Below are 27,863 nucleotides of genomic sequence, written 5' to 3' on the forward strand. Positions count from 1 at the left end.
GTGCACACAGTTCTGTTGATTTCGGTGGATGAATCCAGTTCATCCATCACATTAGGCAGTCAAAAAACCCAACAAAAAACTCAAACAAAAGAAATTGTCTAAATCCCAAACAGGCATCTTTGGAATCAGTAGTGCAAAATGTTTGCGGATTTCTTTTCCTTGACCTACTGCAATAATCTCTTAATCTTCAAGTCTTTCCTAAAATAGTGGATCTGTAAATTTAAAACATAAGAAAAATGAAAAAAAAGCAAATATAAAGGTGAGTTTGTTTTTTTTTTTAAATCACTCTCTTCAGATTCTCACTTATGCCAAACCGTTATACATCTCTTATAAGAGATGTAAACTGTAGGAAGATCCAGTTAACCTAGGACATTTTTCATCTACGCCAGGCCTGTTCTGCATGGGTACAGCACTGTATAAATGTGCAAGTGATATTCTTTAAATGGTGGATAATTTGAGATGACAATTAGCTTTTATCAGTGCAGCCTCAGCTCTGTAGATTAGTCTTAAATGGAAAAGAACTCCATCAGAGGTCACATTTGAAATTCCAGCACTTTACAGGCTTTGACTATCAGTGCAGCATTTTGGAGGTACTTTAGAAATGAGCTGGTAAAATGAGTGGTTACCTTAAAGATTTCCACCTGTCTTTTTCTGTCTGGTTTTCCGGACTTTCACTTTCATACGAAGCCAGATACAAACCTGGAAAAGGTAAATATGTGTTATTCCAGCAGCAATGGTAACCCCAATCTCTGCATTCTTGTATGTCCTATACTGTACCACACAGCAAGAAAAACTGTAAAACTTCATGGTCCATGGGGTAGCTTGTAATCAGTAGGAGACCGATGTTTAGCTCACATGTCTACCTTTGGAAAACTGTTAAGTTAATTTTGATGGAACAGTAAAGGAGCCCAGAGTTAAAATATGTTAACATGACCTTCTTATAACAACTACTAAACAGTTAAATGGTCTCTGGCTTTGCATGTAGAGATCTGGGCCCCTTTACTCCATCACAGCGCTGCTACCGAAGTGTTATATGAACATTAAAAAAGAGAGACAGCAAAAGCTGACAGCTAAACAAAGAAACTTTTTAAAATTAAGAATATTCCCATCACTTAACATACCTTTATCTTCCTCAATCTTTTTAAAGCTTATGGGGACATGGTATCTTAAATGAATACAAAACACCCTCAAGATAAGAATGAGTTACAGAAGCCAGAGAAGGAACACAGTAGAAGAAAGTAAGTCTTTTTTTTCTGCAAAAGTTTGCATTGTAGGATGCATTTTACGATACCAAAATGTGTCTAGGCTGTAGAGTCTCCTCTGCAAAAGCTGGTGATGCATTAATAGCTCACTGTCTTCACAGTATTTTTTTTAAAGCAGGCTGTGATTTGCATTCACACATATTTCCTCATTTCCCTGTTAAGCGATGCTTTACTCTCTAATGCTCGAACCATCTCAGTATTCAAGTCTGTACTACAACTGAATTGCATTTTAATATTCAAGTGTTGGCCCGCTATTCCTCCACACTGTGACAAGCATAGCACAGCTGCATTTCACATACCACTGCTGCATCTCTCTAATATATTCTCCCACCGTTTACGTGGGGCCGGTTGTTCTGCTCTGCGCTTCCCCTGGGTAACAGGGGAGGCCTGCTGCGGCTCCTGCAAAGGGCATCTCATGAAAGCAGTATGGGTATAGGGGAGGGCATGAGAGCGAAAATCTGCAAACACTTAGTGGGTTGAGGTCACCCTTTTTTGGTCCAGCAGCCTGAAAACTGTACTTTTAAACACCACTTCTGGGATACCCCTGACTTTCACTTTCTGTCCCTTTGGAGCCTAAAGCCAGAAGAAATTGCTCCATCCTATCTCCTTTCATATTATTCATATTCATATCCTCACATATTACTTCAAGCACATTAATTATTCTATTTTGACAGTCATTCTTCTTGGGATTTAGGCAGGATTTCTGAAACAGTATTTTGTGTTCTGAAGTAGTCTGTGAAATAAAAACTGCCTGGTCTGCTTGACTTGAATTAGTACAGAAAACTGCTTATAGAATCAAGAAAAAATAAACCCAGCACCAGTATAGCTGATGGCAGTATAGCTGTAGACAATTCTGTGCGTGACAATGTACCAAGAGGCAGCTGACATGAACCAATATGAAATGACACAATCTGGCATGCTGGATACCAAATTAAAGAGGACACGTAAGTATAAAAAGACAACCAGAGAAATAATTTCAGAACAGGGCTTTCATAGATACAGCTTAAATTAATTACCAGAAAAGATTTTTCTTAAAAATTCTTTTCTGTAGATAACATGTTTCTTTGCTGTAGTGGAGGAGGTCAGCTGGACTACCATCGCCCGGGGCTGTGTTCGCTGAAGAGGTGACAGTGTTGGTTTGTGGAAGAGATTAGTTCTGGCTCCATCAATCACAGAACGAGTGGCTAAGGGACAGCTGATATTCATAGCACTCCACGACATGGCTGTGTGGCCTCTTTTCTTGGTTACAAAAATAGGGCCACAATGGCAACTTCCTAGACATTGCCTTACAGAGAAGCTATGGACTAAAGAAAAGCAATCAGGCAGCAGCTTCATGAGCTTGAAGGTTATATTTGCAAAAACACGTTGATAGACTGGGGATAAACAAGCTGCATGACAGGAAAGCTAGGAAAGAACCAGGACTGGTCAGAGAGATTACCAAAGCATGGACCAGGGTGTTAACTACTAGTGATGAAGAGACATATTTTCAGTAATTAGAGAGTGTACAGAGTCTTACCATCTTCAGTAAAAATGGGAGCAGTATGCAAGTAGTGGATGATGTTAGGGTCTTGTTCAAAGGGACATTCCACTTGCTTCCACGTTATAAATTCTCCTACTTGCTTAGCCAGTTCCAGAAATTTCTGTGAACATAAAACCATTCCATTCAGATACAGTAAGATTATCTCACTAAAACAACCACATCCAAGCAGAAGACTGGGATCCAGGATCCCTCATGCCAACCACAAGGATATTAGGAGGAAAGAGCCTTGTATGGTTTAGATGGGTAGATTTTCACAGTTCATTTACAGGGGCAAGAGAGAGGAAAGGGTGCGCTATGTTCCTTCTTACAAGGCGACTCAGTTTGTACTTAAACGAAAATGTATCCATGAACACAGTTATGGGTAACACATATGTACTTAAGAATAGAGGGCATCAACTTTGATGGAACAGGAGGGAGCAGAATTAGACATAAATTACATAAAGTGGAGTGACTCCAACACCTCACAACTCTTTAGGTCTTGTAACAGTTCTGATATAATTTAAGGCAATGCCAGGCTCAGTATTTTATGCATTACTGACTATCTCACAATGCCAGTAACTGAAGAAGAAATTTAATGCAACCAAAGTGATGCTGAAGAAATGATTTACAAAGAATTTGAGAGCTCAAGAACTATTTTCCCACTGACACAGGGCAGTTCTTTCAGAAGCACCCCACCTCTGCCCCGCCACCGGCATACAAGAACACAGCCACCGCCATGCACAGCGCAAGGCAGAGCACCTGAGTGCCTGCACACTGCCACTAGCAACAAGTTGTACTGGTGCAAACCCACCCGCTCCAGCGCAGAACTGGGACTACGCAGGATATGTGACTAATACTACCTAGCGCCGGGGCTCTGAGGGAATATACATCCTTCTACTGCATTTAATAGAAATTCTTCGGTGTAAAACCTACAGGCAGGAGATAATACATTCGAATCCTTACATTGGCAGCATGACATTTACCTCATGGAGACAGTGACTGTGTACTCTATATGTAATTCTGCTTGTATTCTAATTTTTCTCTAATGACCACAAGTAATTTATGTCTGTCTTTGCCAAACCTCTTTATTAAAAATGAGAAAGGGCTAAAAAGGCAGATAAATAAAGTATAAAGCATTTTATACTGACTTGTTTCTCTGTGTGTGTGTGTATAGGAAAAATAGTTTTCCATTTTCTGAAAAAGTCATCTTCCCCTCCAAGCCATAAGTATAATCATTTATACTACTGACGCTGTATTTCTAGCAGCCAACCGACATCAAGCAAGTTAGGATGATCTGCTTGTAATATTTATATAAAATATACATATTAATTCTTTATAAAAACATTCTGGGATTGGTTTAACCTTCACACAGTCACTTGAGATCATCCCTTCTGGCATACTCAGTCTTTGCTGGTCTGCACTGAAATTACAGGCAAATGGTCTCAGATAGCGCTATCAGAATGGAATGGATAAAAACATTTTTCAGATCTTACTTCAAAGTTGACGTGTCCATTTGGAAGGCGATTAGCACATCCTTCATTCAAAAAATAAATGTCTTTGATCAATAGGCTGAAGAAGGGGATCACAATCTGTGAAGAGAAATGACATAACTATTATCTTTCCAGTTCAGTATTTTGTCTGCATGAAAGAACTCCTCAATCAGGAGAGAGGAGAGAAAAGAAATATTAACTTTTCAGTGTGCTGTGCGCTTAAAAAGCAGTACAGTGACAGGCAAGTCTAAGGGCAGTAGGGTATAGAGACACCTTCAGCCATCAGGAGGACATACGCTGAAATAAATATGAACTGAACACAACGTTCACTGAGCAGATAACATGACTAAGGAAACGCTAATAACCCGGTTTATTATCAACAGCATCACTGTTTGATGACAACATCAGACAGCAAGGAGCAAAATAAAATTGCCGAACTCTTCCTTTCTCTGTTGGGTCTTTATAAGCAAAGATGTTGAATACACAAATCGAGCAATTTAAAGACAGCTGGGAACCAAAGAACCAGTATCATCCCTGAACAAGGAAAGACAGACTAAAATTTGATGACCAAGGACTTGTCTACAAACAGTTAATCAGGAGCCATTTCATTTTCAACAGCTCCATGCATGGCTACCTCTTGAGGCATGTAATTTCCTTCCTGGCGCCTGATTAGTACAACCTGCTTCTCCAAATTAACTTGTGGACAGTAGGATAGAAAATATTGTTAGTTGACAGGAAACTGCCAACAGTAGCCAGAGAGATCATTGTAGCACTCAAAATAAACCCTGGGCATCATCCAGGGCAAAGTGGCATGTAGCAGTGACCCAAGTCTTCTCAGACCTGACCCATCAGAGTCAGGTCATAATTTGCTATAGAAAAAGTCTACTTCTAGGTAAGACTCTTGAAATTAATGGAATTATAGCAGGGATAAATTTGATGCCAGATGTTGTACGGCGGAAAGCAGCAACAGCACTCCTGAAGCGCATCCGCAGCACTTCAGTGGAGACCCGGAGCGCAGCAGACTCCCTCTGGGTCCTCCTGTGTCACAACTCAAAGGGAAAAGAAAGATAACACAAAGGACCAGTCCATGACAAAGCTGGGCCCCAGGGCTCTGGGATTCGATATTCAAATCTACCCACCTCTCCAGCACTAGCACTGTGATAGAAAAAGGCCACTTGGAGGGTTTGAGCTACAAGGTCAGCAGCCACCTCTGTGAGCATTTTCCTGCGGCAGCAACACCTGTCTTTTAAGCCACTAAGTATAAACTTAATCACCATGAACTCAAAGGAAAGCACATCGCATGGTAGAGTGTCCAAATGCTTCCACTGTTCTGTTTGTAACTTAATTGAACCGTAGCCTGTTAAGCGTGGACCAAAGTTAAAGTGCCCTCATGGCAAGACCAGCCAAGGGAGCAATCCTTTAGTTAAGTATTTAATGTTGTACTGTTATTCCATCTCATGCTGTACATCAGCTGTAACGGGATATGAAATGGACCTAGAACAGGATTGGCAGCTGTTATTTTCCAGTCTACAGCCTTCACGATGCAACAGTGAGTGTGCGCAAGTCACGGACGCAAAAACACTTACTGAGGCAAGGAGACTACAAGCCACTACCAACTCTTGCTGTGAAAATGGAAGCCAATTTCTGTTTCAGCTAAAATACCACATGCAGTAAACTGCTAAAGATCTGCATCTCTGCTGGCTTTTTTACGGGACAGCCTTAGATAAACTCTGTAATGTCAGTGCAATAGCCATAAAAAAGCCTGGATTGACACTCGCAAGAGCCACCGGCATTATCCTGATACATCCCACTGATACAATACAGGAATAGAAACAACGCACAGCCTAACCCCCCAAAATCCTGAGCCCTCCTATCAGGGTGAGGTGGAGCAATTTCTAGTCAAACTGAGCTAAGTGTGTTTCAGGATTCATTTTTATATCATGCAAACTAGATCAATCAACCTGAGGTAAAGAATACAATTCAGCCTATGTGGTTTGTTTTCTACCAAAAACGATGATAACTCTGCAACCAGTGTGGTCTTAAAAGGTGGAAAGATAACAGAGAGCTGGAGCCAGACCCTGATCCCCAGCTAGAAACTACTGCCGGGTTCTGTCTACGTATTTTTTGAAGGCAGATGCGCGTATCTTCTGCCCTGCTCCACGCTGCCTGGGAGCTAGGTCACCATCATTAGTGGTACTAAACATAAACAAAACGCCTTGCTGAGAGGGACGGTGTATGAATGTGGGCTCAATGCCATGCTAATACAGCTATAAAGCCACCAGTCAGCTCAGAGTGTGGGTAGAGCTTGTTCTCATCTGCATCCAAAAGGCGTCAAAGACATACCCTAGGATACCAATTCTCTACACATTTCCAGGGGATTTCTGCCTTTGGGTCATCATTTATTTCCCCAGTAAAAATACGTTACCCTGTATGTTTTGTTTTCCAAATTTTTGTAGGAAAAGCAACAGAAGTGGATATAGCTACATGCTAATGTTGGCTTCAATCCAGGCCCTTTGCTAGCATAAAATCTGGGTTAGTGCCAGAAACTCGTATTTCACTCCCTTTTGATACCCCCCCTGTGCCATCCAACCCACCTACATGCTGAAGGACAATTGCCTCCTGCAGAAAGAGGAAAGCTAATGAGATCAGACGTGTTCATAGTATCAGACGGCAACAACACACGGTACCACACTGTACATACTCCCAACATTTCAAAGCCAGAGAAATGTCATTAGCACAATGCAGGGTTTCCCAGGGGAACGACTTAATTTTGGAGATGGCATAGGTCAGCTGACTGCATAGATAAAGCCAGACTTAGTTCCTAACAAGTATACCCCTCTGAATTCTGCATGAAACATCAGCCCTTCTTCATTACCAGTTCTCTCACCCTGCACTTTGGCAGGTTTATTTCTCCTGCTGTATTGCACCTCTCAGCTTTGAGAGCTGCCTTGCCGTGCCTTTTTACAAGCCTGCTCCTGAGCAAGTAATGAGTAGTTATAACTACACCGTTTACACATGGAAAGAAGGGCTGGATTAGAACAGTGAGGACTGAGGTCAGGGGATCCTCCATGGGTATGTTGAGATCCGTCTCCTACAACCTGTGCTACAGTCTCGCACAAGCACCCTGAGGTTGAGGATGGAGCGGGTGATGAAATCAGGCAGCGCTCTTTGTGCCAGAAGGCCGGTGTCACGTGGAGGATTTGGGTGAGATGTGTGCGCAGAGTAGAAGGAGGGAGGGTGCCCCAGGTCACTGGCTCACCCTGTCTCCCTCTGAGGATATCATTTAGCCCCTGAGCTGTGCTTCTGTTCAGCTGCTGTTCAAAACTCAGCAGCCAAGACACCAGCCCTGAGGAGAGAATAAAGTAATGTTTCTGGTCAGGCTGCCAGTTAAATATTAGCTCCTCTGAGCCTACAGGCAGTTTTTCTTCCTGCGAGACATAACCCACTGCTCAGTCTGTTGGTCTACAACAAGAGAGCTCCCTCCAGAGCACCTTCCTTCTCAAGCAGATGGACCTGAAGCCTCCATCTGTGCTTCTGGGGCAGCCACTTGTCGAGAAGAGGGATGGAGGGGACTGGGATCTCCAACTCTTGTAAGCACAATTCAATTTGAAGATAAAAATTTTCTTCAGTGAGCTCTGCCACAAGTTTGCCAAGAAACAACATTTTCTATCAAAAAAGTGATCATGTTCTTTCAATTTTATCCAAACATTAAAATAAGTAACTGATAATCTTGCTTATAAAAAAAACCCAAAATCCTTAATTCCTACAGCAAGAATTACATGATCTGCTGTATCTGACACTAAAATACCCGGTGTGAGTAGCTACCAAATCATATACTTGAGCATTTTCTTGGACTAATGCTGTCTACACAAGGGAAACAGAATATGGGCTTTTTCTTATGTAAAAGAGATTCCTTTCAATCTAATAACCTCTCTGCCCTCAGTCTTAACCAGCTGGGGTAGAGATATGACAGAGATTGCTAACTTCCACAGGAAATTAAGTCAAACAACACAGGAACTGGTTTGAATATATATGATGGTTGCAGAAGAACTAAACTGCAGAAGCATCTCAGACTGACAGGTCCTCGCTGCGGTGTGTACGAGTTAAAAGAATTTCTCTGCCAGTCACAAATATCCAAAGCCATCGTCTCTTCTTTGGACAGAGAAATGCTTTTTAGAACAACTCAGCGTGCTCCCATCGCAGCTGAGTCAGCCTGCAACCAGATGCTGATCTCATTTCACTGTAAATGCTGTGAGATTCCATTAGCTTCAGCAGATTTACATCAAATTTACAGCAATGTGAGATTAGCATCTGGCCTGGCTCCTCTAGTGAATGAATACTAAATTCCTTATTATGCTTGTTCATGCAGTATCTACTTTATCTTAGCCATGCTCTGCACGGAGACTACCCATCTATGACTATGAGCAATCACAATGTTAAAAACACCCCTCTTTCATAAAACAAAAAAACCAAAAGATAATTGAATGGAGAAATAAGAAAAGTAACAAGAAACACACTGAGGCACAAAACAGGAGGATCCTGCACTAACCTCTCGTCAATTTGATTTTTGGAGCATCAGTGACATCTCAGAAAGCTACAATCTGCCACGAACACTGATCAAACACTTCGATTCTTGCTCACTGAGATGGCAGCAACAACCAAATGAACTGAAAATTCATGAGGACAGAATTTCACCCCAAATTTGCTGCAATGGATTCAGACCAGACTTCATTGCAGGACTTGTGGTGAGTCATCTTTCCCTAATGTAAATGAAGAACCACCTCATCTCCGAGTGCTGTGCCCTTTGCTCTCTATCTCAGTTGCACACGACACAGTAGGGGCTTGTCTGCACGGGGGCCTGGCTGGCACAGTTGTAAGAAAAGCGCAATTCCACCCGGACCTGCCAGGCTGGTGCTCCGTACCAAAATAAAAGCAATTTTGGCCTGTTCCATCTGGTTTATCAATCTAAACAATGTCAATTTTCCAGGGACATAGAGATGCTTGCAAGAAAGTCCTCCATGCTGTGTTGTCCTGCCCTCTCTAGCTCCCCAACGTCTGGGAGCAGGTCCACAAAAGCCCTGTGACCCATTTCAGACTCCTTTCAGCCACAGATTTATTTTTCCAGTTGCATTGAGTGGTGCACGAGCCTTGCATTGGTGACCCATGGAAGGGAGGAGAGCATTTGCCTCAAGTCTTTGAGCCACTGACTCTCAGCAGCAATGCACACCATACAACTGGAGATAAATGAGATGTGGTCACACCTACCTTCTCCCTGTTGCTGTGTGCGGTGAGCGATCTGTGAGCAGCCCCCCGCAATGCTGTTCTGTAGTTATAGAAGTTACCAGTAGGGTCCATCTGGTGCTAGATACATACAGGAAGACACATTGGTTAGAAAGCAACCTGGGTCCTCTGAAGACAACTTTACTCGCAGTTGTAGCAAACCTTGAACAGAGCCTAGCTTACATCTTCAAAACTCCACATGCACACAAAAAACCATAAGCCACAGGTACAATGAGAGATCTACAGATCATGGCTGTTTGTACCTTTGATTCTTCTAGTAGCAGCTTACTGAGCTTTTATGTGAAGAATAAGGACTGCACATTTTATATACGCCAAATCCTAATATCCTCAATACAAAAAACCAACCTTGGACCTTGTTCACTCGACATCCTAGGTATAGCTTGGGAGCTTTACACTCAGCATTGTGTCTGTAGCCAAACAAAACTGGCGCTGGTGGAAGTACTATGGCTTGCATATAGGCTCATATTTTGGGGTTTTTTTCCTCCTCCTATCTGAGTGCTCCAATTCCCCTCTACATAGCAGCAGCTTCACACCTTCCCCACTACACCTGGGAAACTTCAGCCAGAAGCTGACCCTCTGCCTGTGAAACATGTCTATAAACATCTCATACCTGGATAAAATTGTGAAAATTCACAAACAAGAAAAATCCGAATATAATTCAAGCAGTGTATCAGCACCTTCTTTTTTTTTTTTTTTTTTACCTCAAGAATGAAAAATTTGGCTGTTTTCACTTTTGACCAAGTCTTCTTTAGCCTGGAAACTGGACTCATATTCATTCCAGCTATGAGTGAGAAAGAAGAAAAAAAAAGCCATGGATGAGCATCAGGTTTCCCCTTTTCCCCATCAGTGTCAGCTGATGGAGAGACCTGGTTAGAAGCTGTACTTACAAATGATTGCCATCAGCGAATTAAAATTCCCTATGTTAAAGCACTCTCGGGCAACATCAATAAAGAATTCGATGACTTGTGCTCGCTGTTTCTTTTTTGCAGGCTGCAAATGAAAATATCTGTAATAAGCATATGCAGAACTGGAGGGCATCTTAGGTATTTGTTACATACATAGCAGGGGGCCCTGCACAGCTTGGGTCATCTGCTGTCAGTCACTGGCCCTAGTTCTGTTCCAGCAATCCAGTGGATGCTGGTGACTGGCAGTCTCTAAAATCAAAGCTTTCATTGCAGTGACACAGAAGAAATGCACAGCAATTCCCAGGCTCGCCTCAGTTAATGTCTTACCGCTGGAACAAGCAGCCCAAACAGCCCTGGAGCAGTGCCTCAGCTCCCTGCTGGCCTCCCCCGAGTCAGCGGGCACAGCAGCACAGATTTTCCTAAGGGCAGGATTTCACACCCGTACAACAGCAGCATCTTTGTCCCAGAAAGACTTTGTTGCACTGCATTAATCCCTTTCCCATCTTCTGGCCCTTTCAGCAATATGGCCAGGCCAAATGCTAGCTTGCGTTTTAAATACACATTTTAATTGGACTGGAATCACGCCATCTTTTCCAAAGATGATCTTCAAATGGTAATGCTTTTGAGTCATGGGCTACCTAGGCTGTTTATACCCTTACTATTCCTCCCTTCCACACCCTTTTCAAAGGAGAAAACATTCATTTCATTTTCATGGGGCCAAGTTAAACAAATCCAAACCAAGTTAAAAAAACACTGTAGTCACAGCTACAGCAATGGTCAGCAGGACAAAGTGCCATGCAATGGGAATTCGCAAGCACAACAGATCTTTAGGATGACAGATAACAAATACTGCTCCACTAGGATCTTTTCCAGCAGAAACCTCACAGGATAATTCAAGGCATTTTTTCCTCTCCTTTTCCCTGCAGGGTTCATTATTCCACACTGTGCTCCTACTATATCAAGAGAACAGTGCATCCCTCGTGTGTCGCCAGCTGTTTTGCGGTGTGTTTGTCATTTATCAGGTCGCTTCTGTGAGTGCAATATTACTAAAACTTACCGTCAGATGCTTAGCTAGGTCATAAAAAATAAATCCCCAGGTTTGCTTATTAATGTACGATCTCAAACTGGTACTTCAGGCACGTGGTAAAACATGCCACATACTTTTCACTTACCATGCAAATTTCTGTCGCTACAAGGTAGCAGAGCCTATTGAACCATTTCACATAGGCCTCAAGGTTACTTGTCTTCTTCTGTTCACTGAAACAAGTCTGGGGAGAAAAAAGCACAGAAAGACGTAAGTGTTTCAGTTAGCTGCCTGATGGCTAAGATAAATACTACACAAAGGTAATTACTTGGCCCCATCTCTCTCACGCACATGGAATACTGCATCAAGGGCCCCGTTCAAAAAGTCAGTGGGTAGGTGGGTGGCTGGTAGATGCCCAGGGTCTAGCTGAGCGTGTCGTGCTGCACAGTTCACACTGGCGTACAGAAAACAGCCCCATTTTGCCTGAGCAAGCGTTCACCAACACAGCCTGCACTGACCCTCGTTCACTGGGACATTAACAGCCAGGGCACTCCAGGATTCAGACAGCAACAACAGCATGCAGAAGAAGTAAGGCAAGCACAGTCTTCCACAGCATGCTCAGTTTGTGCCTTTGATTCCCAGACTTCCTTCACTTTAGTAAATGCAATCACCCACAGCCCCTTTCTGGAGGGGAGAGACTGTAATTTAGTGAACAGGAGATAAGCAAAAGAAAACATGGTTCTAGTTGCTTCTTCATGGGGAAAAAAATATTTCCCTTACTGAGTTTACAGGGTAATAGGCTCTCTAGTGACCAGCTCTGTCTTGATGGCTGCTCTTGAACAGGTCACTTACATGCCAGAGATACTTCATGGATAAGAGCCATTACAAGAAGCTTTTTTTATATGAAACTTAACATAAATTCCCATAAATAACTGATACAGGCTGTGGGAGCAGACACTTGGCTAAACTCTTCAAGTTCCTTTTGACATCAACAGATAATTTGACCTCAGCGGAGTGATAGGGCAGTTCACACAGCCTGAAGATGTTGCCTGGGATTATAAAAATTCAAGTCCTTTTCCCAGCCCTAAATTCTTACGCTGTCCATCTAGAACACCCTGCTCTCTAGAGTTCACGTGATTTATTTGAACATTCATTAACATCCACTAGAGGGTATCAGAGAATACTGATTTTTTGGTTTATTGAGATGATCATTTCCCACAGCTGTCATAAATACATGCCACTAAGAAGAAAATCACAAAGCATAAACACAGATCCATGTCAATGGGATTACCCTTATTATGTAAGTTAAACAAGTGACTAAAACCCCTTAAGACATGGGGCTTAACAAGAGTCTCAAGGTAATTTAAGAAAATATTCACCTGTGATTCTGTATACTTTTATATACATGTTTAGAAACAGAAATCACAGTACCATGCTATGGAGCAAATCTTAACAAGCCTGAAATTCCTAGCCACTTTGTGAGCAGACTAAGTATACAATAAAAATAGATTTTAAAAGCATCTCAAAGGTAAATGTCAGCAAGCAGCACGTAAATATCAAACAAAACAAAGGATACCCAAAGCAGCCCCAGCATATCCACAGCAGCTGCTTTTCTTGCACTCTGTGGTGTTGCTCCTTGCTATAGCAAAAAAGTACACAAAACCTAGGTTTCGTTCTGAATATGGTATTTCCGTCTCAACACTGCTGTCCTGTGCCAGGACATATGAACCACAGCTAATACCACAAAACTTGTGAAAAATGTGCAACAGTTAAAGTTGAAACAGACTGCTTTTTAAAGGTTAAGCTTTATAAATGGCAACAGTATTTAGCACCTCCCTAGCATCTTCCATCTGCAACTCAAAGTGCTTGATAAACGTTCATAAGTGAAGCCCTTTGAAGCCCTCATGCAAGAAAGATGTTTAATATGATCTCCAGCTGGAGGGAATTCAGACGAGAGCCAACTCACTGTGGTTAAGAGGGGTGGTCTCCATGGGTTGGGGAATGATATGGCACTCCATGTAAGGTTTGTGCTGCTACGTACAACGTTCTGCCAGGTCTCACGTGATCCCTCAGCTATGCGTTACCCTGGTGCGCAGGCTCTTCTAAATCATTGCTGGGACCGCTGGTCAGCCCAGGGAAAGGGTGGAGAAAAGTTGCAGACTACCTTTGCTTTCATCAGCCTTGCTGACTTGAATCCCAATAATTTGTTAGTGCCATGTCTTGTGTGAAAACGTTACGGCAGTTTTTGCTTTACTAAGTAGATCCTCCTGGGGGGAAGACATTGCCTTGAACTTAGAAGGCAACGCAGTGCGCATCCCTGCTTTGCACCTGGTATTATTGCGCTTCAGCGAAGTCACAGAACTGTTACTGGGCAGCACTTCTGTGTTCAGATTTGTATTTGAAGAACATGCATAACTCAAATAGCTTGTCATAGTCTGTCAAGATGATGTGCTTGGATTCCCCATCCCACCGTTATTTTCAGGCTCTCCACCTCTCATTCTAATCCTTCCCATCCACCTTAGCTGATGTTTCCTTATGTTTACTTGGTAGCCTCAATTTCTCTTCACATCTTGGTGGTACCCTGTGCTGGCCCTGCATTTAAAATTCTAGACACCGCTATAGCCGTTGTGCACACATTAGTTCATTACCAAACATTTCCTTCTTCCTCTTAGCATCCCTTCCCCTCTGTGGCTTTACACAATTTGATTTCACTCACTGCTGCCTCCCTCCCGCTCTTCCATAGTTCACTCAAATTTAGTGCCCTCATTTGATCTCTTTCATGTTACTTCCATACAGATATTGATGACTGTTCATTTTCAGTCTTGTTGCAGGTTGCTGAAAACTCACTGTGGCTAGTTTGATATTTCATGTTTCTGACACATCTTTGCTACCTTGGGGTTCCTTCCTAAAGGATGTGATCAATGCTCAGAATACTTGAAACACCATCTCTGACCACTCCCCTCTCCCTGAAACCAACTGCACAATCTCCATAACTCCAATAAGAGAAGAGCCCAATGTTGCACTTTTTATTCATCCATCCATCCATCCATTTTTTTCACCATTACAAGCTATTCTGGTGCTCTTTGGGCAGCACTATAAACAGATGTCTTCCTGTTATGTTCAGCATCCAAAGATGAAATTCTGCCATTGATGTATGATCTCAGTGGGAGCCCATATGCAGTTCTGGGGAAGAATTTTCCACCCTTTTTCTTTTCTGGCAGTATGTGAAATCTCCGACTCTCCCTCTCCAGCCAGGAAGTCTCTTTCCTTACTGAGGCACTCACTGAAATGCTGCTTCAAACCCCACTGGAATCAGTGGAAAGACTCCAACTGGCTTCCACGGACTTTGGATGAAGCCCTGATCAGGCACTCCATTCCCTGCGGTGCTTTGGGTTAAAAGCTATTGTGTAGGGAGAGAAGAGTATGTTGATTCATGACGCACTGACTCATTACTGTGGTGTCTGGGCACACGCTATGGGCATTACATCACGTCCAGAGTCTTTATGCCTTCAGCGCTGGGAACAGACATTCCCTGGTTGTGTACAGCCACAAGCCATCTGCCCTGGTCAAAGCAGGTTAGAGGGAACAAGCCAGAAAGCAGAACATCAGGGTTCTGGCCAGTCTCAGGCCAGGACATACTCTCACCAGGAAGGAATGGCAATGACCTGCCAGCGAGAGCTCTACCAACAGGTCCCATCCTTGCCGTGAGAATACAGGTCGTCAGCCGGCCTGGCCCTGATCAACACGTGCCCCAGGCCCTGCTCTCATGGATCTCATCACACAGTTCATCTAGAACAAACAGCGATCGCAGGAGACACTTTGCATGCAGACAAATCATACCTTGGTGCCATCCAGAGGGTCTTTATGTACAAATGCCTGCACAAACTCCTCAGGTCCAATGTGACTTAGCCTTTCCTATTGGGGGTGGGGGGGAAGAGAGAAAGAAATAAGAAAGCACCCCAGAATCTCTTCTGTTTCTCTTGGTAAGACATCCCCGTTATCTATAAGCTCTGAATGGTGTTACTGAACTGGTAGACAGCCAACTAGCACCAGACATTAAAATTCATAAGAACAATTAGAGTTATTTCAGCAGAAAGAAGAAAATGAGAATAAATGTGTCTCATTACTGACAAGCCACAGTAAAAGCCCCCTCCACTGCACAGAGACAAAGGTGTTGGATGCACAAGGCTCCATCTGGGAGCCAGCAGACCTCAGTTCTGTGCTTGGCGCTGCCACAGACCTGCTGTGGTCCAGCATTACTCAACAGCCTTGTTTTCCAGCTGTTAAAATGGCAGTAATGCTGTTATCTGGTAACCATAGCAATCTGTTGCTCATCTGCACAACACAGTGCTCTGACCCTGCCTCCCTTCCCACTGAAGCTCAGGTGATGCCCCGGGGTGGTGGCTCTGTGCCACTGGGGAAGGAAGGCATGGAAGATGCATGTGCTTACATTAAAGGCATTGCTTAAAATGTAGAGTGTCCCAGGCACTACCCAAAACAAGAGTAAATAAAGCATCCAGATCTCTTCTACTAAAAGACAGGCCACCTCCACCAGCTCCTGACCAAATCTGGCAGTTCCAGCCACACACTGGCCTTCTTACTAGGCTTTTCAATTCCCTCAAATGTTTATTAGAAAAAAAAAATATTTTCAGCAGGTTGTAGGCCACAAAGGTATTTCAGAGGAGATATTTTGGAATTCCTACGGCCCAAACTTAGGACACTCAAGCAACCATAAAATAAACAGTAATTTTGCTTAAGTGAAAATTTTTTGGCTACTCCTATGCTATTTCTCTTGGCTTCTCACCTTGCCACTGATAACTGCACAGGACTCTTACTAACAAATAACTGTTATTTAATAAGTAGCAAATAATTCTTACTAACAAATAAGCATCAGACAGTTTCAGTGCAGAGTAGTTGGTGTACAGGATGTAGTAAGTGAAAAAGAAGGTAGAGAGCATTGATTACAGTAAAGTGGAATGAAAACCTCTAGCTGCATCAGTTTTAAAAGTGCAGCGGTGCCCCAGTTACAGGGAATCTCTCCTTGGAAGACAGTTACTGTGGAGGAAAAGAAAAGCAAGAAAAAAAACTCCAGGCAAAAGGACTTCTACTCCCTGGCTTAAGTTATATAAAGCAAAGAGCCAAAGTTGCATGTTCTGAAAACTAACCAAAGTGAGAAGATGATCCTAAATTTGGGGTTTTTGAACAATTCCACTTCTTGACAAATCAAATATCAACTACCTTCAGAATTCCCAAGGCTAATTCCATGATATTCACTCCAATCCACAGTCCATTTCATGGTTTGTTTTTCCAGCCTTCCTCTCAAGGATGAACAGTGTCTACAGGAGGACAGGCAGCAGGGAATCATTAGAGCATCAAGAGATCTGCAGATGGCAGCAATGTTTTATGTTCTTCTGTGAACATCCAGGAGGTCTACACAGAGGACCTGAACCTGGGAGAACGGTGTGCAACACAACAGTCTGTCCAACATCTTGGTACTGAAATTGGAGTGATTACCATCAAAAGCCTGTTTGAGAGTGGACTGCAGTCCAAGGATGGAAACAGTGGGACTTTGTGTGGGAATGGTATTTGCACACCTTTGTATGTCCATGCACAAAGTCCCAAAGGGAAGAATGGAAAACATGCCAGACAACTCAGATGCTTCATGTATCTGAAGGAACGGACTTGAACTGTTAAAATTTCTTCCAAATTAACAGAAGGGCTAATGATCAGCCATTTCAATAACATCTTCGGGTTGTGGGGCTCAGAGCACCTTACAGACGTGAGAACCCTTGACCTTCCTGGGACTATGACTCGCATTTCACACATAAGCAAGCGAAAAAGGTAAAGTGATCTGCCCCAAGATGTGCAGCAACACTCTGATATATAGCTTGCTTCCCAAGCATCTCTTAACTTGTCAAACCCTGCCTCCTGCTGCAGTGCTGATACAGCACGGGATGTGCTGCAGCAGTGCAGACATTTTTTGGTTGTGTCTGGAATACTTAGCAGCTGATGGCTTAAAATAATATCTCTGCCTGCAGAAGTTGGGAACCATTCCCACTTACCAGCTCCACATGTGTCAGCTGCTGAGCCAGAGTGTAAGGGTCACTGCAGACACTCAGGATTTCTCTCTGAATTGATGGAGGTTTACTTTTAAAGGCAACCAGCTTATCAGAGACAGCAGCACTGATCTTGACAATCCCTTCTTGCCCATGGCTGAGGGTTGCAAGCTTCTGATTCAGGGTTTGCAAAAGCTGATTCATCTTTTTCCAGTAGGCCTGGAGAGACAGGGAGAGAAAGAAACATAAACCACCCACAGAACTTGACAAAGGAGTGTTTTTATGCTGAATTTCCCTTCTGCAAAATACTCCTAAGCCAGCAACAGGTTACCATTTTATTTTCAACAAGCCTATTTCAGAATAACCAGTTGGCTTAATTACAGTTCTGTTCTCTGGACCACAGAAACAGACTGCAGTCAAGAGAAGAGGCAGGCAGGACTGGTGGGTTGGGCTGGCACTGATATTCACATGTTCCTGCCAACATCAGGATCAGAGGAGAGGTAATGCTACAACACGAGTTACTGCAGCTTTCTGGAGCACAGCAGTATTTGGTACCTACCCTTATGTCAGCTACGTGTTGGCTGAGAACTCTACCTCTTAGCGGTGCCCAGTCAACTCTTATTTATTAGGAATAAGAAATATTTCTAATGCTATTCTCTCCATCCTTTTGAGGTGAGAGCAGCAGAAGCATGCTGCTACTTGCTACCCAGTTGGAGTGGTCTGAGTGTTGTGTAGCTTTGAGCATTTAATATCCAAAATATTAATTGCTACTGAAGGAAGCTCACATTGCATTCCAAGCACAGCCATGTGCTCAGCAGGATGATCATTACTAAGTTGCTCAGGTTGTTCTCAGAGCTGGAGCAGGTCTTTACAGACAACAAGCGGAGCCGCTGGCCGTGGAGGGTCGGCAGAAAGGAATGCCTTCAACTCTTCATGACTGACAGATGCAGGCATCACAAAACTGAGATAACCGAGAGAACTGGTGGATGGGCTTTAAAGACCAGGATTAATTGGAAATGTCCTTGGGCAAAAGCCTCACATGGAGCACGGGGTGTACCCTGCTGAGGAACACGGCCTCATGGCTTTCCCAGCCAGAGAAAGGAGCATCAGGCAGGGGTGCAATGGGTGCTTGCTCAGTTTCAAAGAGCATGGTCACTTAGGAAAACACTTTGCAGGATGGCCTACTACCAGCTCCTCTTCCAGCACAAAGGCACACAGTGGAGAGATCCTCTGGCTGCTCACAAGTGTAATAACTCCTCACTCCCCATCCAAACAGAATTTAGTAACGTCAAGTTGACAGTAACATCAGTTTGTAATCTGTCAGTGTGAAACCAGAGCTGGCACAGAGCCCTCTTCTGTTACATCTGTACTGCGCAGCAGATGTACACCCCGGCACCCTCCACACAGTCCTCATCATCACAACAGGGACTTGTCCAGAGTGTGCCTTCCCTTGAAGACCAACACACACTTCTGTTGCATCCCAAGCTGGATGCAGCCCAACTCTTGGGAAGTACTCCTGAATCCCATGGTTTAGATACAGCCTTTGTCCTCTTCACACTTTTGTAGACTGTGGATAGTCTTCACTGTTAGGCACTGACAGCACTCATGTTTTAGGTGTTCAAGGTGCCAGAAGCCAGAGTCAGTGCTCTTCTCACCTACACAGGATCCCATCTGCACACTGGAAGTAGCATCTCCTACTACTTCACAGTGAAGTATAACATGCTCATGTCTACTCTGTTTCCATTACAGTCTGAGGCTGGAAACCTTCAGAACATCCCAAGTGCTTCAACTTCTGCTGCAACACTTTAACTTTCATACAGCTTTTCTAGCAGAAGGTTTCACATTGCTGAAGAACCTCTCATTTCACTATGGGAAGATGCTCTCTTGAGCTGGGCTGGAACATGGGCCAGATAAGCAGGATGTAGTCAGGCTCTTTTGCAAAATAGAGCACCAGCTCTTGGTAAGTCCAAAATGAAGCAAGTACCTAGAAGGCAGGAGGGACTTGTCTTGGAGAATGACAACACATGTTCTATTCGGAAGCAAATCACACAGCAATGAAAATTGAGTGAGGAAGATGTAAAAATACTTTAAATAATTTTTAGAAAATAAAAAATGTTTTTTCGGTTTTCATCTGTTCCTGATATACACTAGCTCCCATGAAGAGAGACTACTGGCCTTCTTCATGTAAATCCTCATTCAAACAGATGGTCACACTTTTGATTCACAAAGACTGTCCTGGACCCAAACTACTAAACACTATCTAAATATTTCTCTGGTTTACATCCAGGTGTTTGCAAATCTCAGCATAGCTTATCAAGCTCTAGGAACAGAATGTTACTTTTCAGTGGAAACTCAAATAGCGACATATTTGGTATTTTGTGAACATATTTTGTAAACAGGGGAATTAATTTGGGGGGGGGGGGGGAGGGCTGGCACAGCACTACAATCCAAGTCTTCTACAGAACATAAAACTTTTAGCTGAAAAGCCAGTTCTCTTTCAAAAAGGAGTTTGGATGAGAAATCTTGGACCAGCCATGTCTGTGCAGTATCAAATTCTGCACTGTTTGGATGAAAAGCCAAAGTGCAACATAAAATTGCTTGAAAGACATGCATATTAGTCAGTCTTTCAATAAATCCTTATCAAGAGATCTAGTTGCACCTAGTTCTGTAGGGAATATGGCATAATAATACAGATACAGACATCAGTAAACAAAGACTCAGGTAAGCCAACCACCTAATAAATAATGAAATAAGACAGGCACTTAATGGACACAAAAAAGATTATTTAGAAATTAGAGCTCTTGAAGAGACTCACTGAAAATCGGTTGGGTGTACCCTTGCCTAGAAAGCTTTTCTGTGTGTGTTAGGGGAGAAATTAAAAAAAAAAAAAATTCCCACTTTTTCCGTTTTAAAAGCATTTCCTGCCTTCTTTAAACCATGTTCACTAAGTGAAAACAACATTGTTCATTACCTTCAACAGGCTGGTAATTACCTTGCCACAAAGTGACCCCCCATTGTACAGGGGCTGCATGCTGGACTCTATCAACCCATTTCACTTCGTTGCCACATTAAGAGTCAAAAGAAGCATACTACTGTTTAATATTTAAAGAAAATGTTTTGTTCTTAACTGGGAAAGTTCCTCTGAAGATGGCAGGCCTCAGCAGGTGGCTTAGGAGCTCAAATTTTAATTAAAATTTCTAACTCTAAATGCAAATCACAGCACTTACTAAGAAATGCTTCTCAGCATGGACACCTTTATAAGCATATCACAGAGCCTTTAGAAAGTGGACTCTACAAAGGACAGGAGCATACACGGCAGGGGAAAATCCTGCATTAACCTACATGGACTAGATGACTTCACAAATCTTTCAATCTTTAATTTCCATGATCCACAATGGGAACAAGAGCAACTTTCTTCCAAACAACTAATGGGCACCACCACTCTTTCGTGCTGTCCCTTAAAAAAGGAAATGTGCATTTGCAGGATATGAGCTGTTTCTTAAATTAATTATTGATTTTGCTCAGGCATAATCACTTGCAATTATAGTGCCTAGTAATATCTGAAAAACAATGATTTACCCCAAAGGGCACCCATAAGCATTGGCACGCAGCTATGCCCACTCCAGAGTGAAGGTGTGCAGCACTTGCTCAGGTTAGGTAAATAACTACTGCTTTGTATGCAAAAAGTTGATTTTTAGCATTTATGGCTCTTCACCAGGGCTGCTACTGCTTTTAAAGAGCACCCATAAAGCCCCTGTTTTCTGCTCTTTTGGCTGGTTCCTTCTTTCCAGTGGACATGATTTTGGTGGGTCTGTATGGGTTTCCTTCACTTCAGATGCTAAAGGGCTGCAAGGCACCTTTCTCGGTGGTTGACAGGGGCAAGTTCATTGCCTCTTCCCCTTGAGGGAGAGGTTTTACTGCTCTGGTCAATGGAATTGAGGACACCTTGGCTCTTTCTGAAAGTCCTTTGTTTTCCCTTCACCTCCATCAGTGTCATGCAGCTTCCCCTTTCCCACCCCTTCTCTCCAATGGCTGGCTAGTCCAGCCAGCCAAGCCATGCCAGCCTACAGCCACCCAAAAGTGCCAGCCGTGACGCCAGCCCAGCCCAAGGGCAGCTGTTTCAATTTCTCTTGTGTTTCATGTGGGTAGAAGGGTCCAATTTCATTTCCGTTGTGCTGCAACCCTAATTCCTTCTCTCTTCTCTCCACCCCTCTCTTTCTTGGACTCACGGGTATGTGCTTTTTGTTCTACTGAATTGCACCCATCTGTGGCCTGATGCCAGGCCTTGATGTAGCCAATGGAACTGAATTCTTCTACATCCCATGGTTAACCTAGAAGTAATTAGAGACTCTCTATGTACAATTTGTTCTTATCCTTATTATTTTCATGGATTTTGTGGTATTTTTAATGTTTCTGAATTAATTTATGGGATTCACCCACCTGAATTTGCAAGCAGGTCTCCCAGAAACTCCATTCACTGTGTCCTACTCTGCCACACACATGACTCATGCATTTGAACACCAAGACCATAGATCCATCTAGACTGAGTTTTGCCCAGCAGGCCACACATTGCTGTCTTCTGCTGCTTTCACGCTCCCAGAGAAGCTACATGTCCAAAAACATTTCTGTTTTCTTTAAATGTAAGGACTGTCCCTTGCTATCTTACTGTATCAGCCAAACAGGCTGGATTCAACAGGAGCTATCTCTTGGCCCACAGATCCTGTGAACTTTGATGGGGATTCCAGTGGCATCAGTCAAACTGTGATCAGTCTGCTGCTCTGTGCCTGCTCGCCTCCTGTCTGGGTCCCTGCTTTACAATATCAACCAGCTCAAGCACAGGGCCTGTGAACTCTTTTACACAGGAAGGACAGGCGGGTATAAGCCAAACCCTTGTTAAGATTCACTAATGAAAAAGATGACAAAATGCAAATATTGTTTTAAAAAAACCTACCAGACTGAAGACATGTAAAGTAAGGAATGGAAAATTAGATTTCGGCACAGGTGATCAAGGACATAAGCAAATGGAGAAGGTGAGACAAAAAAGGACCATAAATGCCCTTTGGTGGTTACTCTTTCACAACCACTCATTTTCTTAGAGAAAGGAAGCCTTCATCAGGTACCTTCAGGCAACCGATGATCTTTTTTTAGCTCCCCAATGCAATCACTTGACGACTGGCTGCTTTCTCCACTCCTCATTCACTAACTAAACATCCTGGAGTGCTCCCTGAGCCACTGCTTGGTCAGGATGGTTGGTCTCAGGTCACGATACTTCACTCCTCTGCTAGACTATAACTTGGGAGATCACAGCTCTGTTACTATTTGAATTGTGACCACCACATTCAGTCTATGCTGTGCCTCAGACCTTCCACTTGTAAAATGGGAATGTTATTCTCTTACAATTCAATGTGCAGTAGATAAATTCCACTGATCACTCCAATGTGTCCCTGTGTCACTGCCACAGGGGCACCTAAACTGAGAGATGTGGCTTTCAGGGAAGCTACTACAGGTTTTAACCGTCAGAGGAGAACAAAACTGTAAGAGTTCCCAGAAAGAGGCACAGAACAGAATGTGGCAAAAGGAGGAAAAGGAGGAACCAAGTGGGAAAATGAACATAACATCTCCACACAATGTCCCAGGTCAGACATCCTCACCTCATCACACGGGGCTATCCTGTGAATCATGTCTTTCAGATGGCCAATCATCCGCTCTTCCTGAAAGTCATATGGGAATGTCTCCGTCCACTCTGTCAGCAACTGCAAGATTTTGGGTCCAAATTTTCTGATCCGTGCCTGAAGTGGAAACCAGAACAATGGATAGGGATTGAAACGCGTTTACTCATTAAAGCCTCCCAGCAAATACGTATCTCACTGACAGTGGGGCCAGATTTTCAAAGAAGGAACTGATGGTTGCACCTGCAAAATCTGCACGCATGCAAACACATAGTGTGGTGCACAAATGATGTATTTTGGCATGCAAAATATACCAGTACTTACATGCATGCACAACTGTCTGTTTTACATGCAGATTTAAATATTCTGCACATGCCATTGGCCAGTTTATGGTTGGATGGGCATTTTGTTGGTGCAACCTTTATACCTTTTTTAAAAATATCTGGCCTTTTTGCTCATTTGAACTGCATGTTCTTCCTTTTTGTACTTACAACCCTCTTATGTTTCCATCCTTCCCTGAAAAATGGATTGCAACGTATTTCTTGCCCAACAAAGAGGTGAGTCTTTTGCTTTCCAGCTGTATGAAAAAATGGCTTAGTGACCACTGGCAGATGTAACATGAAGAAAAAGAGACGGACAAAACACCAGCACTTTAGTAACTTTACCTGGGCTACTGATAATGTTGCTGTCTTCCCACATGAGCTCAAGGTCATGATAGGACAAGGACACCCACTCACATACACACAGCTGATGCCCACTTTAGTTTTGGTGTAGATTTATCTGAGGATGCAGCAGTGGGAATAGTCAGGAAGATATGGGGCAAGGAGGGAAACGTGGAGAACAGCACAACTGGTGCATTAGTATTAGCTCAAAAGACAGGGAGCTTCCATCCTCCATTATCCAAGAACAAGTGAAAAGGAAATCGCGTTAAACAACAAACTGCATTTTTATTTACAGAAAACACAGACCAAAACAAACAGCCTTCTTCTGCGTCCTACGTACTGTAGCTAAAGTGTACCCTGTAATCAGGAAAAATTATACTCTTGAGCTCCACAGCTCTCTGCTTTTCAACCAAGGTGGTTAAAATGCATATTTCAGCTTTCCACCAACAACAGGTTTCAATGAACCACATCTCTAAAAATAACTGCTGTCAGCTAGCATTAAGCTCACGCTCAAAGACCAGCAGGTGGCTGCTAAAGAGAAAGCTTTATTGGAAACTACAAAGGTCTGGGGAGACATTTGCTCCAGCTGTGTAAACTGCTATTACGAATTGAAGGACAGGACTTTGTGCAAGTCACAGGACCCAAGTCGGAGGACGGGAGGTCACTTGTGTGCAAAGTTTCAAAGTCAGTGCCACTCTCAGGAACACAAAATCAGCTATGTCGCACCAACTCTGCGTTACTACAGGCTAGTCCAAAATGCAGACTCACCTCAGGCAGACTGGGAGATCTTCGTAATACAATAATGTTTCTCATTTCTTGCAAGGTTTAATGAGCAGCAAAACTTTGCCACACTTGCATTTTAATCCTCCTAAATTTGCATCTGCCATAGCATTGGAAAACAGAACCCATCACACCTCATAAAAATTGTTTTGGATGCTGCACCTCATACAGATATTTCTATTTACGCGGACTGTATGGGCAACCCAAGTATCAGCTTTCTATGTAGTCTGGCTGATTGCTCTCCATAGTGAGGGCAGAGCTCCTGTTACTCATACAACCAGTCGCCTGGGCAAAAACAAGCACACGTGTTCAGATGTTGGTGAGTCAGTATTTGATGCCAAAAATACTGTTTCAAAGCTGGAAAGGCTGATCTTGAGAATCATTTCAGAATTGTGGAGGTTTTGGAAAGTTGCAACTAATGCACATTCCTCTTCCCTCCACTGCACTGAAGATGCATCTCCTGCTCCAGGTAATGTACTGGATAGGTCTTCATCAATGAATAGGATCCAGCGGGATCCATCTCCACTGTAGCATCTGTGGGACTGCCAGAGGATGCACATGTGTTCTTGCACACTGTATCAGTCTGCACAGTCCTTAGGGCAAAACAGGAGGAGTGCTGACGCAGTAACAGCTTGGATTTTCTCATTCTGTTAGCTTGTCACAGCCTCACTACTGCTTCAACTCATTCCTGGCGTGCCAGACAGCGCCGCTCTGCAGCACGGCTGTGCGGACGATCTGTCAGTGCTGGCAACGGGAGGTTAGTGAGTAGCTGCATGCTGTTACGTAGCATTCAAAGTGACAGGCAAGGCCAAGAGGAAATATTACTGTACCAGAAGCAAGAAAGCAAAAGGGCAGACGCATTAAGTGAAAATGGGAAAGAGAGTGGTGTGTTGACATCTGCATTGGCAGTGTGTGAGGTTTACATCCTACCTCCTTGCATCTTGCAGGCTTCATCAGAGCCTTAAAGGAGTTAAGAAGGAAAGTCACCTGGGAAGACTGAGATGGGGGGAAAGGGAAAATTAGAAGAAGATTTGAAGTGACTAGTGCCTGGAGCACTGCTCTTGGACATGGATACTAGGATGCCTCAATGTAAGGATCTCAGCAGCAACCGTCATCTTTTATGAGAAAGTTTCATTCAATCCAAAGGGAGGCAAAGGACACACACCGGAGCCCAGAAAATTCTCTGCCCATTGAAAATACCTCACATTTTTCTGCTGTAAAGATAAACTAACCTTGTCCAGCACGGGGTCGTCCAGCCGCTGCTGCTCAATGCACTTGTGACAAACTCGGGACAAAAGCTCATGGGGTTCAATGAAGAGTCTGGAACTCAGCAGGAATGTAAAGATATAAGCTTTCTGTGGGAGAAAGACAAGGAGACCTGCTGTAAGCAGCCACACAGTGGGTAGTATTAGCCATAAAAGCCCCAAACTCCACAGTTTTTGCATTTCCACTGGGACAGACCTTTATGTCTAAAAGACATAAGGATTCCTGACCCTGAAAATGGAACTGGTTACAGTGGGTGCCGGAGGCAGTGGCATCTCATTCCTCCACAGCATCCACTTCCAGCCTTTGGTTGCCCAAACCCTGTGCAAACATCCAGCGAAGACAGTGTGTAGGTAACTCTACAGGAGCGAGCCCAGGTATAGGAGACAGCACACCCAGGGATGCACGGAGGCCAGTGAAAGCTAAACGTGTAGACACTCAGGCATCTCTGTGTTGTACTGAGTTGTGAGCTGCAGATGCCCCCAGATTAATCACATCTTGCGATAGCCCTGCAGGTCTCACCCAGCCTGTTTTAAGGAATATTTCATTTATTCTACTAACTGCCCCAAATTCATTTCTATCAGCCAAGCCATGTCAGATGCAGTCCCACAAGTGTGAAGCTGTGGGAAGCAGGCCTGTTGGATAAATCCTTGGATTATTTAAAGTATTCCAGCAGTGAATTTAAAATATATGCATGAATCCTCAGTTGTTTGCATCCTGACCCCTCCTGGTGCTCGAATTATCTTGTTTCCCCCAGACCTAGCCATGCTCCTGAGTAGCAGGTATAATATTACACATCACACATTGCTTAATGAGAATCTCACAGCCTAATCTGTCCATTACCTATTTTTATTGCCTTTCTGTTCTTTTTTTCAATGTATATGCTTCTTCATTACTTATTTTTTGCTGATCAGAAACTGACCTGCAGGTAATTTAAAACATGCTGTCTGCTCTGCATTGATAACTTTTGTAGTCTTCTAAACTGCCCTGAAATCAATGCTACTCTGTGCTTTGAAATACAAGCCTTTCCATAGAGATATATTAGCACTTAAAAGTCTTCCTGTCAAGGAAGACTCTGTCCTGAATGCCACTGAGGATGTGCAAAATCCAGTGAAGTCAATGGCTTGCAGGACCATAAAACAGCTTCCAGTTTAGATCCTCGCTGTTGGTGAAGAAACACCAAATATTCACTGATGGAGCAAGGATTCGGATCTGGATGTGCTGTCCAGTGGTGGCAACGTCGGTGTAAATATAACCCTAGGTAAAAAACCCATCAGAAGGAGCATCTCTGTTGTCACTGAGGGAATGCTTTGTACGTGCAGACTTCAGCAGCTCCTGAAATTCAGCTAATTTAAAGCCAGTTCAGACTTGAAGTTTTTTGCTTCAGTCTTCATCTAAACCTCTCTGGGATGCACTGCTATTTTTGAAGTGCTCTGACTGCTGTATCACTGATTCATCACCACCACAGCTTTCCCCCCTTACCCTGCTCTCTTATTTAAAGGCAGTATCAACTTTGGGATCTGCTCTTTCATGGGAACAATTATAGAGCAGTGAAACAGCATTTAAAGCAATGCATCAATTTACCCAGCTTTAATTGTATGCAGCTTTTAAATTAGCCCTCTTAATTCAAAATTTAACACATTTGCACTTTTGCATAAAGTGCTGCCCCAATTCATCAAAATTAAACTGTTTATTATACTGTGAATTGCTTACTTCAGGGTAGTAATCAGTGGTAGGTATGAGATGCTGGATTAGAGCATCCAGAGATGCTGAGGTAAGGTTTCCATCCTGGAATATCAGTCCTCCTTGTTCATCTTCTTTTGAAGTATGTAGATGAGGGCTGAAGCCACATGGGGTAAACATACTGGTAGAACTCAGCGTTTGGGGCATGCCTTCCTACAAAAGACAGAAACTCACGTCAGGGACAAGATC

General features: G+C 43.3%; 1 protein-coding gene across 2 annotated transcripts; it reads right to left on the reverse strand.

Annotated features, from left to right (window-relative positions):
* Positions 1-187: 187 nt before the first annotated feature.
* Positions 188-27,821, reverse strand: RASGEF1C (RasGEF domain family member 1C). Of its 2 annotated transcripts, none has more exons than XM_009492592.2 (13): positions 27,645-27,821; positions 25,901-26,023; positions 23,209-23,346; positions 17,564-17,776; positions 15,342-15,416; positions 11,650-11,745; positions 10,460-10,562; positions 10,274-10,353; positions 9,537-9,632; positions 4,275-4,370; positions 2,779-2,902; positions 627-699; positions 188-212 (listed from the first exon to the last, which is right to left on the reverse strand). In XM_009492592.2, exons 1-13 carry the CDS (start codon positions 27,819-27,821, stop codon positions 188-190), a joined length of 1,419 nt encoding a protein of 472 aa, XP_009490867.2. The 2 variants fall into 2 exon arrangements, with proteins under 2 accessions (XP_009490867.2, XP_075571430.1); XM_075715315.1 differs by lacking the exon at positions 188-212 and adding an exon at positions 21,202-21,204 and having other exon boundaries at positions 623-699.
* Between the last annotated feature and the right edge of the window lie 42 nt (positions 27,822-27,863).

The sequence above is a fragment of the Pelecanus crispus genome, chromosome 8 (assembly GCF_030463565.1).
Source record: "Pelecanus crispus isolate bPelCri1 chromosome 8, bPelCri1.pri, whole genome shotgun sequence".
Classification (NCBI taxonomy): Eukaryota; Metazoa; Chordata; class Aves; order Pelecaniformes; family Pelecanidae; genus Pelecanus; species Pelecanus crispus.